Source organism: Lissotriton helveticus, chromosome 2_1 (genome assembly GCF_964261635.1).
Source record: "Lissotriton helveticus chromosome 2_1, aLisHel1.1, whole genome shotgun sequence".
Taxonomy (NCBI): Eukaryota; Metazoa; Chordata; class Amphibia; order Caudata; family Salamandridae; genus Lissotriton; species Lissotriton helveticus.
Genome location: NC_136059.1, coordinates 580,666,620 through 580,686,233, shown reverse-complemented (window position 1 = coordinate 580,686,233; position 19,614 = coordinate 580,666,620). Strand labels below are relative to the sequence as shown.

The 19,614-nt window shown below is 41.5% G+C and overlaps 1 protein-coding gene across 1 annotated transcript in view; it reads left to right on the top strand.

Moving 5' to 3' along the window:
- The window catches only part of ARHGEF28 (Rho guanine nucleotide exchange factor 28), a 1,107,856-nt gene that overhangs the window by 1,013,308 nt on the left and 74,934 nt on the right, over positions 1-19,614 (top strand). The window contains exons 32-35 of the mRNA XM_078675262.1: positions 145-242; positions 6,629-6,667; positions 6,795-6,842; positions 14,661-15,146. Of these exons, the coding sequence (XP_078531388.1) occupies positions 145-242; positions 6,629-6,667; positions 6,795-6,842; positions 14,661-15,146 (671 nt within the window). The remainder of the gene's footprint in view (positions 1-144; positions 243-6,628; positions 6,668-6,794; positions 6,843-14,660; positions 15,147-19,614) is intronic.

Here is a 19,614-nt window from a genome sequence, read left to right as displayed (position 1 = left end):
TCACAATAACTAAATACGAAGATGTTCATAAATCATTGACATTGGTACTACCATATCTAAGGGTTTCCTGGTGCTCAAAAATAATGAATGCTAGTGTGCAGATTTCCTTATGATAGACGCTATGTTCAATTCTCCATTTTTCAGCTCTGAACACAGAGGTTAAAGAAGGAGGCTCCTGCGACTCAGATCTCAGTGTCTGTCAAATTCAAACTGAAATTGAGGAATCTTCCCGAGAGGATAAGGTAACTGTTTTAAGCAAACATACTTTACCAAAATCTTATAGGTTCTCTTAGAGTGTTCTAACATGTGAACCAATAAATATAGGTTTTTGATGGATAGTAATACACATTATTATAAATGAAGATTAGTAAAAGATTTATTGCCAGTTGTATTTCTGCTCATGTAACTCTTTGGATCAGTTAATTTTTTTAAAGTACATTTTAGAGGAAATGTATTTAAATGAACAATTTTCAATGAAAACCATTCTATCGATAAAGGCAAATGTTGCTACAACTTGCAATAAAGTGTGTATAGCATCAGCGAATGGGTGGGCTGGGTCTACATGTTTATGAAGATGCCGCTCAAGGCCTCCATGTGAAAATGTCATAATAAACAACAGGGAACAGCTCCTTGAGGGCTGCCACTCTGAACTTGGAAAAGGTGGGAACGCCACTGTAAAAGTTAAACTAACTGGAATTATTGCTGTCAGACATATGGGCAACATTATTGAATTTCATGTATAAGTTGATTTTTACCATTCTAGCTGTATACCTATTATTGATCGGCAGCCGGAGCGGGTGATTATGTTTGTTGACTGTGACTGTTGTGCTTCTGGACTCCTTGGTTCTGGTCAGCTATAGATACAACAAGTTCTGTTTTACTGTTAGTTTAGTTAATGAGACATTTGTACAAGGCTGTGCCTTAATAAGTGGGACTGAAACTGAGCTATGGTTTTGTAGCTTTTTTGAATATGCATCATTGGACGTGCTTTAAAGGTGTTTTCTTCAGTGACCCCATATAAAAAGAGCCTGCACCCTACTGCTATTCGACATGTTTGTGACGTGCAGTCACCACTTTCTTTATCAGGGTTCTAACATGCAAGATCCCCCACTATGGCCCCACCTATTTAAATAGCTCAGTTCTTAAAATTGCAAATGGAATGGTTTGCAATCCAACATTTCTCATTAATATTCATGAAGAAGGTTGCAAATTGCGACTCACTCAGATTCGTAGCTATCAAATGGATGGTGGCCTGCAAGCGTCAGCAGGACACCATATCTGTCATTGTCTTTAAATAAGGAAAGTTTTTTTTTTTTTAAAGCAGCCCGTTTTACTTAAAGAAAACAGAGATGCTTTAAAAAAATTGTTTCCTTTTTTGGAAAAAGTCTCTTAAAGAGTTGGCTGTGGCCCATGAAACTTTTTTCAACATTCACTAAGGGAAAGGGGTACAAAGGGGACCCCTACCCTTTTTGCAAAAGAGTTACCACCCCAACTTGGAGTTCAGTAACTATTCTGTGGTTTGCACCTGGAACTCAGGTCACAGACCATTGATGCATAGGATACTAATTGACAATTTGGCAACAAGCCCCCTCCAAATTGTGGCTTGGTATCTATTTACTGTTCCATTTTGCAATACCATTTTAGAAGTCAGTAAAAGTACGCCAACTTCTAAAATAGATTTGTACTTTAGAGAGACCTGCAAAATAGTTCAGGACATCTGAATAGGTTGTGCACTAGAGTTAAAAGTGAAAAGATGTGATGTGGTTTTCCAGTGAATTGGAAACAAAACTGTTAACAACTTTTTGATAATGGTTATTTTTAGGTCTTGCCTACGCAGCGGGCATGCGCTGCTTAGGAGGAGACCTCTCGAAATCGATTTGGTATTTCTGCCAAAAACATGCACGCATTGCATTGCTTTCAATGGCAACGCGTGCACATTTGGCGATTCCCTTGTGGGAGCAAGCTTTGAAACCATCTGTTTGTAATTGACTTCCAAACAGATGGTTCCCTTTGCTCGCTCCCGCAAGGGAAACAGACGCAGGCCCCCTCCTCTCTTCCCTCCCCCTGCTGCCTCCTCCTCTCCTCGTCAAAATTGTTTCAGGTTTGTCTCAGACGGATAGCTAGCACAGTGGATAATATGTACACTCTAGAGATCGAGTAGTTATATGAAGGTCCCAGATTCGGATCAAACACGATGGCAATGGGACTAACAACTTAACAATCGGGTTGTATAGAGTCCTGTTTACCCCTCTCCCCACAAAAAAACCCACACGTTCTTAGTCAGTTTTGCACTAAATCCGTCATTTTTTGAACAGTGAGGAAATATACACAAAAGAATCCCAATTAAGCTTTTTTTTTTAATTAAGATTTGTGATGAACATCTCGTTTTTTTTACCTGGTCTGCTGTGGAGATCTGCATCTCGAGCAGAAACACCCTCGCTGGCTGCTCTAGCCATTAAGCCATATCCTATCCCTTGTTTCAGCAATTAACTGTAGGGTCTGGGACTTTTCCTAGTAAGGATTCTATGCCACGTGGATTCTTGACGCGTTAACAACAGAGACCACAGGAGCGCAGTCAGAAAAACTGCACCAGTACATTAATATTCATTACAAAGGCTGCGCCTCCCCTTTGGAAGTCGCCGCAAGGGGCCTGCAGCACCAGGGATTAGTCACGGATCTGCCTCCCACGAGACGCGCCCGCCGGCACGTCTCGGAGGGGGCCTGACTGGAGAGCGCCTGGATGCCTTTAGGGTTGCGCTAGAGAACTGCGCGAGCGGTGAAAGTAATTAATAATATTCAGGTGAGCCTCCTCGTGACGCTCTGGGTTGCTCTAGATGGGGTGAATACACCGCTCTCATTACATTCCTGGATACTGGGAGGGTTTTACTGAGTGGCTCGGAGGCACTCGATTGACCCTTAACGAGCATTCTGATCGCTCCTCAGTGTGCAAGGTGCACTGAAGCCACTCACTTTCACGGAAATAGCCCACGTCACAGAATAGACCACACTCCTTACGAAGATTCCACACGAGGGCCTCACTGAAACACACAAAGGTTTTTTTTCATTTAGAAGCTCTGTTCCCCTTTATTCCTTAGCTTCTCGGTGAAGGGAGGAAAGGTGTCACGTCTCCCAGCTCAATTTGTCTCCTCCCAACCACTGCCCTTGAATGCTGTCCCTGACAATACATACAATAATTAATAACTATAAATAAACCTAAATGTATTTCACTACAAAGCGGCGATTATACTAGTGCATGTGCTCCTATAGCTTTAAGTGTAAATAGATCTATATGTACATACAGTACAAACTCCCCCTTGACGAGAGTCTTTTGAAGGTTGCCTCTGCAATTTAATCTATGGTCCATTTCTAGAGACGCTACTGGCCTTAAGTCAGAAAAGCATTGAAGGAGATCTTCCACAACAATAGAATGCTCTAGCTTAGTGAGATTCCATTAAACGATTCATTATTAAACAATACCTGACCTGGTCTGTTTAAAAATAAATTATATACATATATATTTTGGACATTTGATGTTTGAATAAGCCATCACTAACCTTGAACTTTGCCCCCATAGTCTGTTTCCTGGTGTTGCGCCGTTCCTGTGGATGGTTGTACCGTTGGGATCCTGTTGTGAAATATATATACATATATATATTCTAACACATCTGCGCCCGCCTCCCCCAGCTCTCTGCCTCCCGCTTTCCCTCCCTCCACTCACCCCACCACCCGTTGTTTGTGGCAGCCGCCACTGCACCCAATGTCTTGTACAAAGTGCCCTTCAGTGGACACATCTTGGTGTAGAGATTAGTGTTTGTCCAGTTTCTCCACCCTGGAAGAACTGATGGTTATCTGACCAATGAGTTCCAAGTTTGTGAACTTCATAATGTGAAGAGTTTGTGGCATGCACACCACATCAGAGTCAATATGACTAGAGAGTGAAAGTAAGGGTGTACACCATGGCATGAAACCCATATGGTTGGCGAAGTGTTCAAACCCCAACAAAACAGGTCCCCAACAAAACAGGTCTCTCCTCACAGAACCATCCTTCACTGAGGCAAACAGGTTAGTCAGACCACACCCCAACTCTCTCCCCAGTAGTGCCATACAGATCCATATTTCAAGTTCCCTATTAACTCAGTGAGAAGGCAAAAGGGCTGGAACTAACAATTCTATCAGGTATCTCCACGCACGTTATTGGGGCTCACAACGTAAAAACCCCAGAATTTGGGAATAACATGTCCAACCCCAAATTACTGGATTCTTTAACAGTTTTTTCTAGATTCTGGGGAGATTATGCAGATTTTACCAGCTGATTGTAGCAGTTTGTAAATATTTGCAGGGCCGGTGCAGGCAGGGGATGTTGGATGGGGGATGAGGAGACTCCAGCCGCTCTTGAAAGAGCATTTTCTGTTTCCCTGTGATGCTAGGCGTGGGTGAGGACATGCTACAACTCTGTATGCAGCTGCTCGTTCTCTCCACATGTGGCTCAGCAGCCAGTACGACCAGGTCCAGAGTTTTCAGACCGAGTAATTTCATATCCAGAAACAATGGACCACATGCTGTTCCACAGGTTGGTATACCCACATCTCTGAGATACTGCTACAGGCAACTTATAATCACACAAAACAATACACTGCTCTAGCCCTAGTGAGGTACTATTCAACAATTCATTATTAAACAATACATGGCCTAATGTTCGCAGAGAACCGTGACAGCGCATCTCTAATTCATCCCAGAAATTGAATGTATTTATCACCCATCGAGTTTAAGTCCAAGGTTGGTAGCGTGCTTCCTGAAATAATATCTGTGTGACCATAACGTTTCCAATTTGTGACAGAATATTTCAGTGGACGGATTGGTAATGTAATGACTTTACAAAGAACCATACCAGCCATCAATAGAATGCCAGAAGTTGTTTTAAAGACCTGCAAAGTCCTACACACCCTTCTATGGTCTATGAAGGTCTATTGCAAAGTACAGAATTGTATTGTCTATTCATGGGGCCTACTTAATCTACACAGGGTGCAGTCAATCCTATACACAAACGGCAGTGCAATGTCCTAAAGACATTCGGATGATTCATTGTGTTTTATGTCTATCTAGACTACAATATTTAGTTTATTCACTGAATCTCTCTTGGGTTCACAGTGTGGACTAATTTTTTGAAGCACGAAGAAGGTCTGTTAAGAAGGAATCTGGGTCCTCTGATGTTAAGTAAGGGCAAAATAACAAAATAGTGTGCCTTCTCAGGAGAAGAGCAAGCATGGAGAATCCCACTTGATTCATTAGAAAGCCCTCACTCACCAACCTAGTTGGTGACATGCTTCATCATCGGGCCCCACCAGGAAGGCCGAGTGCCTCCCCAGTGTGCTTCACCGCCAGAATTACTACAGAGCAGGTTAGTGTTGTCTGAGTGACAAGTGAAAGTGATTGTGTAGTGGGTTTAAAAATGTCTAGATTGTGTCCAAAAATAAGTTTATTCGTTGGCCAACCAGACACGAGTGAGCGTTATATGGGCTGGATTGATTGATCAGCTATGTCTCACTGTGCGTGGTCAACATGTTTCTGCCTATATGGTGCTATTGGCTAGGCATTCTTCAGGAACAAAGTGTGAACCTCGGCGGTATGAGTGTGCAAAGGCTCACCCTAACCAAGAGGTCCAATGTGTGAAAAGAACAAAAAATTTTTAGTAACCTGCTGTTACTGAGGAATCCTTCCTATTCGGAGGAATCAAAATATGTGTGGTGCAATAATTTATCACACCATGGGTCTCGGGAGGGGGGTGGTGGCTAGTAGGTACACCGCCGGCAAAGCCAAGCACCCACTCGGTACCTGATGCAGCCCTCAATGACCTTGCGCCTTCAACGTATTTAGTTATGCAGCGCAATATCCTTGGTGCAACAACATCAACTGTTGCATGGCTAAACTTTTATAAGGTCCCAAAGGCGAGACCTATTGGCTATGCCAATGCTTGTTTAATATGGAGTACAAGTCGAACTCAGAGCTGATATTACTGTTATTTTAATAAGGAAGACCTATTTATATAACAAACTTGCTAATTATTATTTCGTTTGGGAAGGTTGGAAAAATGTATTAAAATTGTAAGAAATGTTTACAAGTTTGAAAAAGCCAGACTTTGTAATAAAAATGATATTTATTCAAGATTCACTTTGTAGGGAGGGAAGTGCCTTGTGCTACTAGAATGTAATCTAGGGCCGATTACATGGAATACACTCCCATTGAAACTACCCACTACACTTGAGATTTCCACCTTCAAGAAAAAAGAAAAGACTTGGCTCTTTATCTATCTATCTATCTATCTATCTATCTATCTATCTATCTATCTATCTATCTATCTATCTATCTATCTATCTATCTATCTATCTATCTATCTATCTATCTATCTATCTATCTATCTATCTATCTATGTATCTATCTATCTATCTATTTGTCTGTCTGTCTGACTATCTTGATGTATGTGTATATATCTATATATGTGTATGTATGTATTAATATATATATATACATATATATGTGTGTGTGTGTGTGTATATATATATATATATGAAAAGTTGACATAATTAATATACAGATTAGTTAAAGCATTGCAATCGTATATTTACTTTAGGTGGAGTGTGGAAGCTACTCAGGAATCACACAGGCAGAGGTAAGTTATGGCAAATGTGTATCTAATCAATAATTGACAGTTTCTTTTCTTGTGAGGAAAGGATGTGAAGTGCTGTTCGAAAACTGTATGTCAACATAATTATCAACTCCTTGCCATTGCTTTGCAGATTGTACAAGCCATACAGAACCTGACCCGACTCTTATACAGTATACAGGTAATACAGCCTATATTAATACATTCATATTTGTTTGTGTGGGATGCAAATGTCAGTTACTGGTTTCTAGGCACTGTCAGGATTACAGAAGCTCGGCTCTAAATAAACTGTGAAATGATGGAAAACAAAATAAATAAATGTGATAAAATTACCATAGTGCAAGATTTGCAATGCTGATGGTCAAAGTGACTTTGTCAGTTGTAATGGTGATGGGGTCTAAAAGAATAAATGTTCCTATCAGTGAAGCAACTACTGAAGGGCTTGAGCTGACATTCAATATAATCCTGGTATACCAGAAGTAATATGGAATAAATAATAAATGTAATAATGGAAGAAAATAAAACAGTATACATTGATGATTGTGAGTGACAAGATACACTATACTAAATTAGGTGTACGGTACAGTGGTAACACTTGTTATTGTTAACCGCGAGTGTCGGGGGCTTAAGGTGATTGCGGCTAAAATTGCACATTTCACTTTATAGTTTACACTACTTTTAAAATTGCTTTTAAATAGCTTTTTATACTGTGTCCTTTTTTAAAATACTGCGACATACTCCTTACAGCGCTCTTGACCCTGCAGTGTTCGCCTGTTAGAGCGAGCCCTCTGTGCCTTGGGTTAGCGCTCTAGTCTTTCTTCCTTCTGGAGCATTTAAACTCACGCTGGCGCGACCGCGCAGCATGTAACACGTGGTATCGCTAACCGCGAGTGTGGGGGGCTGAAGGTGATTGCGGCTAAAATTGCACATTGCACTTTGTAGTTTGCACTACTTTTAAAATTTCTTTTTATACTGTGTCCTTTTTAAAAATACTGTGACATACTCCTAACAGCACTCTCAACCCTGCGGTGTTCGCCTGTTAGAGCGAACCCGCTGTGCCTTGGGTCAGCGCTCTAGTCTTTCTTCCTTCAGGGGCAATTAAACACACGCTGGCGCGACCTCGCACAGCGGGCGCGCCTAGAGCGTGATAAAAGGCAAGCCAGTCTTCTTCGCCCGTCCGCTCACCGACCACCCACAGCGACTGTCCTTCTGCCCATTTTGGCATTTTACACAGAGGACAAAGGGGCTCTCACTATACGAGGGGGAGCTGCGAGATATTGGTGAGTCAGGCGTAGGGATGGAGGGGGTTACTTCTCCCAGGTTGCACGTAAAGCTAGGGAAAGAGGATAAGCTTGCGTGTGGCCTACTTAATGTCAGATCCCTACATAAACATGGCGTGGAGATCCAATTATTATTAGATACCCATAGTATGGATGTCCTTTTCAAAAAAAAGAAGAAAATAAGAATCTCAGAGGAAGGGATTGGAGAGGACTTGTAGGAAAGACAACGCCATAGCCGGAGTTTTTTGTGAATAGGACTTTTGATGCAGGCAAACAGGTGGATGAAAATTACTTGAACTTTTGTAATCAAATAAGTACAAGGCTTCAACCAGTTAGCACCCTTAAAAGACATTACAAAAAGGGGTAGACCTTCTTCTCCCTTGTATAATGATAATTTGAGACTTGTGAAAAAGAAAAGTAAGCAGGCATAGCGGAAATGGAGAAGAACATATAGAGACGAGGATAAAAATGCTTGGAGAAAAACAATAATTAGTTATAAAAAAGAAATAACTATGGCAAAAGCTGAGTACTTTGCTGACTCTATTCTAAAATCTCCTAATAGCGTTTGGAGTATTTTTAAAATAGTGAACGATATCACGAACTCTGCTTGCACAAAAAAGGAGATTCCCCCCCACACAAGATCTCTGTGATGGTTTGGCCCCCTTTTTTGAGGAGAAAATTTGCAAATTCATTAAGGGGCTACAAGTGGGAATTATGCCCACCATGGAGTATCAAAATGGAAAGTCTCAGAGGTATCTAGCCATCCAGAAACAAGAGCAGGAAATGGCAGAGACCTCTGGTAGCCGTGATCACTTTGATATACCATCAGAGGAGGACTTTACCAAATTAGCCCTTAGTATTTCCTCAATCTCTCCGTTGGATCTGCTACCTCAAAATATGGAAAGCCTTAGGAACAGAGCTACTTCCGGTGCTCAGGCTGATCTGCGAGTAATCTCTGGAGAGTGGAATAGTGCCAACATGCTGTAAAAAAGCGATAATTACATCTCTTTTGAAAAAAGCTTTGCTAGATCCAGCATGCCCAAAGAACTACAGGCCCATCTCCCTGCTGCTCTATTCAGTGAAGATCACAGAGCGACTAGTCAGTAGAGCACTCTCCCAGTTTCTTGAAGCCAACGAGAAACAGGAGGTTGTGCAATTTGGCTTTCGCCCAGGACATGGGACAGAGACTGCCTTAGTGACCGTATTGGGCGATCTTCGAATGCTGGCGAACAGGGGTCAATCAGCAATTCTGATTTTACTGGACCTGTCCGCCGCATTTGATACGGTCAATCAGGAGGTAATACTGGCCAGGCTCGCTGGAGCGAGAGTAGGAGGGCTGGCACTGGAGAGGCTTCAATCCTACCTTTCTGATAGGCAACAGGTGGTTGCTCTTCCCCCGTACCAATCACAGTTCATGAATGTCCAGCATGATGTGCCACAGGGGTCTGCCATCAGTCCTATTCAATTCAATATTTTATGAGTCTTCTGGTTGCTGTCATCAAATCACATAACATCAGTCTTGTGAACTATGCTGATGACACTCACAACCACCTCAGAGACTATTGCCGTCCTCCTTCGACCTCGCCCCACCAAGAAACCAGGGGCCTGTTTCTCAGCAACTATAATATTGACTATCCTTGTAACTCCCATTCCTCTTGTAATCAGCACCCCCCTGCTGAATGTACAGTACACTCTTGTTTTATCATGCCTCTTGTATGACTCTTTGACTCTGTAAAGCGCTCTGATACCCTAACGGGTCAAGTTCGCACTCTATAAAACACTAAAATAAATAAATAATAAATAAAATTATGGCTACGAAATAACTATTTACAATTTAATGGGGAAAAAAACCAGATCCTTTGTTGCTCAGCTGGTTAGGTTCCCCTACCACTACCTACTGGGTTTTGGCCACTCCCAGTGACAGCTCCACTGATTTCCGCCAAGGGCGTGCGAAATTTAGGAGTCAGCTTTGATTGTAGTCTAGAGTCTGAAGTAAACAAAACAGCTGGTAGCTGTTTCGCTCTGATTAGAGTGCTCCGAAGGATTCTCCCACTGCTCTCCAAACAGACCAGATCATTGGTAGTAGGGAGTATCATTCTGAGTCGATTGAATTACTGCCACGCATTTTTGGTGGAGTCTCCTAAACATTCGATAGGGAGACTCCAGAGAATCCAGTCGATGGCAGCCAAGCTAGCTCTAACAAGACCATGCCAATAATAGGCATCTCAGGCTCTCTCTGAACTCCACTGGCTCCCAGTTATGAAGAGGGTACAGTTCAATTCACTATGCAAAGTTTTTAAGGCTCTGCATTGCCTTGGGCCCAAGCCATTACAGAGCAGATTTGAATGGTATTTCCCCTCGCGTAACCTTCGTTCCTCCTCAGCTAAACTGGCGAGAGTGTCCAGGTTTAGATCAGGAGGGAGGGCCTTCAGCATTGCAGTAACATCGGCTTGGAACAAACTCCCAGCCAAACTTAGGCAGGTGGAAAACCTGCTGCCATTTAGAAAGAAGTTGAAGACTTGGCTCTTTCCTAGGGCAACAGTTTTTTGTCTTGGCTTTTTTTTTAGCTCTACTGTTCGCGTGCCCTCCAATATACTCAGAGTCTAGCTGGCCTCAAGTGTTCAAGCGCCAGGATAACCGTAGGGTCACAGTGCGCTCTATAAATGCTGATTACATTTCAGTTCAATTGGAGGTTAGAATTTCTGCCAAGAACATAATGAATTTCCTGAACTCCAAGACAATTTCATGATTTTGGCTTGAGGGGTTCACAACCCCTTTGTCTGCTCTGTTCCTTTCTTATGAGTGTTTTCATATTTAATATTTCTTCATATCCTGTGGGGGGAGAGGTGGCCCCACAGGGCAGTAGCTTTGAAAGGTGTCACTGTGCATTGTTTACAAGCTGCACAGTTGACAGTGCAACCTGTACACTATCATCGTAGTATACAGATATCCAGCTATACAGAAGATAGTATTCTCTTTATTGTGGACCAAGGGAACAAATTGCAGGGGCAGCTAGAAGACGCTTAAGACTGACACATCAAGTGTTACTTTTTGTAAATTCTTTTATTTACTTATTTATGAAAAGTTACACTTCTACTTTAACAGCCTATAGGGGTTGGCCCATCAGTATTTTAACTATGTGTATGGTAAACAGACTACTTTTCTTCTGCAGAGGACTGTGATCTGTTTACAATGAACATATTAAGGGAGACTGCATTCTCATCCAGGTGGCTTGTAATGCGTAATGTGACTTACCAGACCTCCCATCCTCAGCAGGGTACAAAATCAGAACATAAAAAGCTAAAGTTTTCTGGAGGGACGCATCCTCCCACAAAGAGCACAACAACAATTAAAAATCAGTGACTGCCTGCACATGCCCTGTCATCTCTTAAAGGACATCAAAAACAAAACCACTCTATCCTTTGAAGGAGTCGAGTCTCACGTTCTAGATCTGCTCTAGAACCTCGCGTCATTAAGAATCCCAGACTACTATGTAGAGTTAGTTAAATTATTACAAAGCCGAGAATAACTGAACATATAAACACCTCAAAATGAGGGTGTAGAAATACATTGGAGTGAATATAAAGCCAAGCCTACTGATGAACTTAAGGTGATGCAGCATGCACAAAATGATTAATTCTAGAATCAGGATACAGTAGATAAAGGGCAGGAATCCAGATTTTCCCTGATTGACGTTTCTACAGAATAAAGCATCAATCTGTCCCTACACTAACACTAACATGACATCACTAGTTAAGCATATTGTGGGGCAAAATCGGTTAAGGTGTCAGTGTGTGGAGTCTTCCTTAGAAGTCTTCCCACGTCAGTTAGGTCAAGCAGCATGCAGCTGATGAGACAGAGCTCACTGTAAGATGCTCTCTCTTCGAAGGCAGAGAGGTGGGGCTCTTTTCCCAATTACCCTGTACTAATATTACAGGTGACTTCCTGAGATCCTTTTCATCATAGGTACTTTTCCACTGGTCAGCGATGCTCCAGAGCGGTGTCGAAGTTACCTTTATTCCCAAGCTCTCTCCTGTGAGAAAATACAACAGTTCTCCTTATTGGTATCAACGTTCAATGTATCCCTGCCTCCTTGCCCAACTCCTAAAACAAAGATATTCTAACTAACAAGGATGATTCTTCCACCTGCAACACAAGCGTGTGAAAGAGCAAAACCCAACGTGCACATGAAATTTAATTATTAATTCAATGCGAGAGGTTCCAGGGCAAAGTGCATTTCAGACCTACATAATTCAGCTAACATAAGAGGGAATTCACATAGACTTTACAATATTGCATATAACATGAGCACATTCACTTAATACTACTACATAAAATAAATCTAAATTAACACATTCTATGAGCACATTAAAGACATGAATAATTGTCAGCGGTATACATGAATTCTGCACGTTAATGGTTGCTTCGTTGATTTTATCACACTTACATTGAAGTGTCTTAAAATACATCACGAATCACAATATTACAATTCACATTCTAATGTCTCATGTTAATACAATGAAAGAATATATGCGGATGCGGACTACTCGTGATTATGCTGCACCCCTTCAAACGAAAAATGGAATTTGCGCTACATCACCTTCAAAGATTCGACGTCCATAAATTTGCGTCTGCAAGCATAACCTGCTGGAACTTAAATGTTTGCTGGCCAGCGAATGCCAAATAGAAAATGCACATGATTTAGGCTTGGGACAAGTATGAATTAATAAGCACTAATGAGACATGGTAACATTTACTGATGGTTGAATAATGGATGCAGAGTACTGTGGTGGAGCCAGTACTGGGTCCTGGAGTCACAAAATGTGATAATTTCTCTGTTGGCATGAATGTCACCTGCCATTAATGCCAGAATCTACCTCAAATGAGTAATATTGTGATTGTTTGAGATTTGTGATAGCAAAACCTGTATAGGAAGCTCCCATTAAGTATGTATAGGCACATGTCCTGTAGAGTAATATTATTATGGACAGCTCAAACAGTGACAATCCAATGTTTTTATAGGGTGTTACTTCTAAGTCCTATAAGATATATGACTTTTCAATGGGGATTTCTTAAAGAGTTCCATGCGAATATCCCATTCAAATCATCACACCACCTTTTCTACTGTTCAGCAATGGCTGTGCGAATCTCTCACCAGGAATAACATACATATATAATTAAGAAAACATCTGCATATGCAGATACAGGTGTGAAATAGACCATCAGGAGCCCTGTATTTTTCTGAGGAGGTCAAACATCCAGAAGAAAGTAAAGGAAAGTTCTCTTCACAAGATGTAGTCTTCTGAAATATAATACAAGTTAGTCAATTGAGAAAAATGTAAGCCAGTGAATTATCTACTGTAAAAAAGATTTTACACTCTTCAGTTGTTTGGATAATCCTCAGGCGTATGGGTACTCCAAGTTTTGAAATCCCAGTGCACAGGTCAGAGCAGAAGTGCTTTAAGAGAGTGTGCTATACATTAAAGTGCTAAAAGACGTGGGCTTGATGCAGTCTAACCTGGAGTTGGATGTTGAAACCTCTACCTAAATCTGATTAGTGGGGTAGCGGTGCATGTGCACATAGAATCCATCACAGGCGTGAATGACCCTTTTTGGTTTGTTTTACAGTGCACTCTATGTACACACAGACATTCTGAGCAGTGATACTGGGGGATGTAATTCCGGTCTGGGACAGCAGAACTAGGTGTACTCGAGCATTGCAAATGTCCATTGCTAGAAGACATCAGTGTCAATTGTGTATAACCCTACAATTGCCTAGTGAAGGTCTATGCACAGTAATCCCTTTGACTGTCTGTCCACACCAATATGTAATTTCTATTTGTTCTTCTAGGGGATTTTTTATGATGCTCTGTTCAATTACTTAATTGCTTAATCACTAAACCTGTACTAAGGATAACAAACACTATACTGCCTTACTGTGCTGTGCATGTGCTATGTAGGAGCCAAAAATATCGCAGCTTTGAACAGATTGCAACATCACATGGTTTAATTAAGCTCATTTTTCTTTAAAGATTTGCAGGCTCATGCATCAAGCTAGGATTTTGCAAGTCCTTAATTGTGATAATTAAGGAATCACAATTACGGACTTGCAAAAGCCTATGCATGTAGGAATCGCTATAAAAATAGCGATTCCTCCACATTCCTTATTGCGAGTCGCAAATTGCAATTTGCAAATAAGGAATGAATGGAAATTGCATGCACAATTTGCGAGTACCAATTGTCAAAAGGACACCCTGTTGCATCCCTGAAATTAATCTACAACTTTGAAAAATGCACTTTAGTGCATTTTTAAAAGTTTTTGCAAATTACCATGAAGTTTAAATTCATGGTAATTTGCGACCCCTAGTAGCGAAATCACTACTTCAAAGTGGGTCTTGCACTGCATTTAAGGAATCACAAAATGCGATTCCTTAAATGCAACTGCAATTTGAGAACTCACAATTAATTGTGAATTCTCAAATTGCGAGGGCCTTGACCCTTGATGCATCGCAAAAGCTAATTTTGCGATCGCAAACAGCCGATTTTTGCGAATCGCACCATTTGGGATCGCAAAAAGCTTTAATGCATGTGCCTGTTGGCAATTAGTTTAAGAAAAAAATATTGATTTTTTTTCCATCTCCGTGGGAGGTTGCATGGCGGTGAAACTTTGTAGTAATAATGAAGAGGGAATGAATGAACAATGACATTTGTGTTTATAGGCCGCTGTGACCATTCAAGACAGCCATATTGAACTTCACAAGGTGCTGTTCCATGAACGTGAGAGAACGACCCGAGGACACATTTCTAGAGGGAGCATGCTCCAAGAAAAGGGGAAGTACTGGACTTTGGAGAAAAACAGAGAGGAAACAGTCAATTTGAACAAACTTCAGCATCAGTTCCATCAGGAGCAGCAACGCTGGTATCGAGAGTGTGAGCAAAGACTACGGGAGCAGGAACAGAAAGAGATGCAGCTTCAGGAAAGAGAGAAAGAATGCCAAAGCCAGGAAGACTTTCTTCAGAAGAAAAAAGAGGAGCTTGGCCTTCATCTTCAAGACTATCAGCAAAACCTTGAACGACTCAAGGAAGGTCAGAGACTAGTGTTGAAAGAGAAGGAAAAAGTTCATGTGCAACAAAAACTTATGCGGCACTTAAAACACACACGTCACAGTAGCTTACCTGTGATGGTCTTGCCTTCTATGAGTGAGGTAAGTTGAACCTCTTTTGTTGACCTTAATGTTTCACAGTTTCTCACCTGATTTTCATGTAAAATGCTTTGAGCTTATGAAAGTAGTCCCAGTGACCCATGCTCCCTGCCCCTAGTAAATGAAAGTGTAAAGTTAAATATCAGTTGATACCACGCATGCCTTATCCCCTCCAGCATTACAAAATGTTGACCACTCAGGGTTTTACCACACACTTGCAGTTTTATTGACTGGTATCCATCTATATTTTTATTCTCTCTCTGCTACCCTTTTACATTTGCCTCTTACTACCTCTTACTCTTACCCAAACCTTAACCCTAAAAATCCCTTACTGCTCCATACCATTAATCATCCCTGAATCCTAGGAAAAAACCTTACTATCTCTGCCTATCTCTGAACCCTAAAGTCACCTGCTACCCGTTACACCCTTACCCATCACTGAACTCTAAAAAAACTTTAAAACCTTCACCCACCACTATACCATAACATTCTTTAAAACCCTTACCACCCGAACCCTTACCCACCCCATAATACCTAAACCAGACCTTTTTTTAAAATTACATCATAGTTACATCATTTAAAAACATACTTACCGGCATGGTAAGCTACCAAATACGGTTTGCATGGTAATCATAGGTACTATGTTCAGTGACAAAAAGAAAACAAGACTTTTGAACTTTTTATTGGACGTATAGGTGCATCATTTGTTGTCGCCCATGCACAAACCGAGCAAGGGTTTCCAGCATTTCGGGCACACTTGCTTTCATAATGCTACCTACCCCATTTCCTCAAAGGAGTGATTTTTGGGGGATTTCGTTATAATTTGGTGCCCCCTAATGATGGCATGCTTAGTCTTTGAACCTATGTCATTTTGTGGTAATAATGGCCTTCCCCTGTGCAAGGCACTATATGCAATCAATCAGTCAATCAGGAGTTTGTTGAGTGCGCTACTCACCCGTGAGGGTCTAAAGGTTCAGAGTATGTGGGTCGCAACTCCAACAACCGAAGAACCAGGTCTTGAAGGTGATTCCTTTCTCCCCGGGGATCCAATAGAGCTTTCAAAGGTGTTGGCTGATGTGTTCATGCCGGGGGGTGCCAAGGACAAGTTCTGTATCACCTGGAGTTTTCAGAGAAGGGACTTGTTCATGCCGGCGTATAGAGCGTTTCCATAGTCGAGTCTGCTGATGATGACTGCTTGGGTGACTGTCTTCCTTGACTCCGGGGAAATCCATTTGAAGGTCTTTCAGAGGATGCACAGTGTGTTGAAGCAGCTGGAGGCACATGTCGGTTCATGGTGAGGGATGAGTCGAGTACGATGCTGAGGTTTTTGGCGTGGTCCGAAGGGGTCAGAGGGCTTCCGAGGGCTGTTGGCTACCAGATGTTGTCCCATACTGAAGGGGTGGCTCCAAGTACGAGGACTTCTTTCTTCTCGGCGTTGAGCTTGAGGCAGCTGTTAGTCCTTCGTATGGCGACCCCCTGCATTTATTTCTGGAAGTTGAGTCTGGCAGTGGCGGGGCCTTTGGTGAGGGAGAGTATGAGCTGGGTATTAAAAGCTTAAGAGACGATGTTGAGGCCGTGTTGTCCGATGATGGCGGTGAGGGGACAAGTATATGTTGAAGAGGGTCGGGCTCGGTGATTTCCGAGGGATCTGAGAAGAAGGGGGGCAGTCTAATTCTTTGGCATCTTCCGGTGCCAAGAGCAAAGTGGCATTCCCCATTTCCAATGTTATCATCGAGTAGACTGTAAAATATGAAATGTTTTCTTACATCTGCAGCTTTTGATTTAAAAAAATGGAGATAAAATGTGGAGAGAACAGGTTTGTGTGATGGAAGGGATAACTTGAGAGAAGCCTATTTTCAGTTTAGTTTAATTATAAAAATGAAGACATGTTAGCCAAAAAGAGACTTCTAGGCAGTCTGTAGGAACACATCTGACAAACTCCCCAAGATATGACTATTCTATGATTTGCAGAAAAAAAAAATCATTACATTATTTATTTGTCAGCTTTGTAAAAATCCCACGATTCTTACTCAAGGTTCTAAACAATTGTCATGTTTTAAAAAATGCTAGTCTGATCCTCCTATTATTGACTCTGTGCTGTGCCTCCTCTTTCCCGTGGTGGAAACCCCATCCTCCTACCCCCACCTCCAAACTCAGGACACTCATCGGGCCCCTCTCCCCCATTGCTGCCCAACCCTGAGTCTCATGTATCCCCTCCTTATTCACCCCCTGCTGTCCAATGCACCTTTGAAATGGAGGTTACCATGTGCCGCAGAGAGGAGAGTTTTCAAATATACTTCTGTACTGTCGGCACCAGACACTCTCCTTGTTATAGGCGCGAAGCAGCTGGACACTTGGCCAGCTCACAGACTATGTGTGACTTTCCAAAGTCTCGAGGAGTGACAGACCCAAGACCGAGCTGTATGTTTGTGACCAGCACATTTTCTGCTTACTGCAAAAATATCACAACTTTTTAGGGTTCGGGACAACATGTATTTATTGATTTTATTTACCCCAGGTCACAAAACACTAAGGGGGTCTGATCTGAAGAAGCCACATTTAAATACAACAACAATTGAATGAAGTTTTGATAACTGGTTGGCATGTTGAGACAGGTCAGGGTTGAACTAGAACTGGAGACTGACATTTTTCTGCAACAATCACATTTACAATAAAAAAACAGGAAGATGGAAATACAGGCCCAGATTTACTAAGTCTTTGCATTGTGCAAGTTGACGCAAGGAAACGTTAAGGCTTATGTAAGATTTACCAAACCCCGCGAGGAATGATTTGCACCACCTCACGTGACTTTGTATATGTCCCACTGTGTCCATCTATGTATGAAGGAAACACATTAAAAGAGATCTATTTCCAGTGTCAGTTTCTTTTCAAAATCAACGGAGAGATATTTTCTAGAAGGGCTAAAAAAAGTTACTTGAAAAAATATAATCTGACAGACATTTACAAACCAAATCTTATTTATTTAAGGTAATTAACCCATAAAATGTGCCCTTCTGCTAAATGTTTCGAGGATAGAAAATGCATGGACTGGTAGGAGGTTTTCAATATGCATAGCAATCTTGCTGAAGAGCTGCTTCCTAAAGTGGTATGTTAATAAAATAATGCATTTTACTTGTCACTTGTATGATCACAGAAGCCAAAAGCGGCACCGTGGCTTTCAGCATGGCTACAAAAACAGTTTCTTAAAAAAAAAGCCTAAATAACTCAGTAAGGATGTATGTGATTACTTCAATCACCCTTCATTCACAACAACATTTTTTTTCTACCATCACTTTGACCTAATGTTACTTCATCTACCTTGAAATATTTCAAATATTGCATTGACTATTACTTATATTCCAATACTTCCATCTCCCAGGATGTTGAGCACACCATCCCTGACTGTAACTTTAATCCTAATGTTGAAATGTACCCTAACAATACATTAATTTATTTTAGATTAAATGTGAACTAACCTTTACCCTAGCCCTAAATTCAACTTATTTTGTGCTACCAAACCTTTGCAAAATCAGTTGGTTTGCGACTGCTAATGGCTTCATTCAAAGGTCCTATACTACTTTTGTGATTTGGGAGAGCCTTTCTGAATCACAAAAGGGGTTTTGCAACTCATTTAAATGTCAATTAGAAGGGAGACTGAAAGAGTTGTGTCCTTTTAATTGCGATTTACAATGAGATACATCAATGATTTGTGGACGCAATTGTGGGAGGAACCCATTGATAAGGTAAAGACAGCTCAAAGGAGGAGGTAACTCATTCCCCAAGGGGAATGTGTCCCTGTTGAACTGCTTTCGCTTCCCTGTTGAACAGCTTTCCTTTTGGAAATCTGTCTCAGGTAGCCATGTGAGAACCAGGCAGTGGCTCAGTGAACCACTGCCTGAAACTACTATGTCTTTAAAATTTTTCTTTTTTTTAAAGCAGTAGATGTTACTTTGAGCGAACAACACAGGGTGCTTTAAAAAACACAAAGCTTTCTTGTTAGGAAAAACTAACAAGCTAACACATGGATAGTTTTTTCTGTCTTATGCATACCTCTGTTTGTAGTCAAACACTGGGAATGCCAAATAGCGAACTCCCTAAATAATATTTATGAGGCAGATTCTGGGAACTTTTTTTTTTTAACAACTGATCTTATTGAGTTTATAACATCCAGTGGGCGAAACCCAGTATGCAGCATATAGGCAAATGACTGTATACATGAGCATGGAATACTGGAGAGAGCCTCACCAGGAGGTCTGTGAAACATTCAATCCAACTGCCCACCCCAACCCTGCACCACACATCCCATAAGAAACGATAAGTACGTGCACGGTAAAAAGAATAGAGCGACAGCAACAACTAATGAGCACATTAGATTGGGGAGTCATTGATAACCAGTCGTTCAATAGGGTCTGGATTTACTGGCTGTAAAAGGAAGGACAGGTCGGTACCCCGGTATTTAGCCCACCTGACC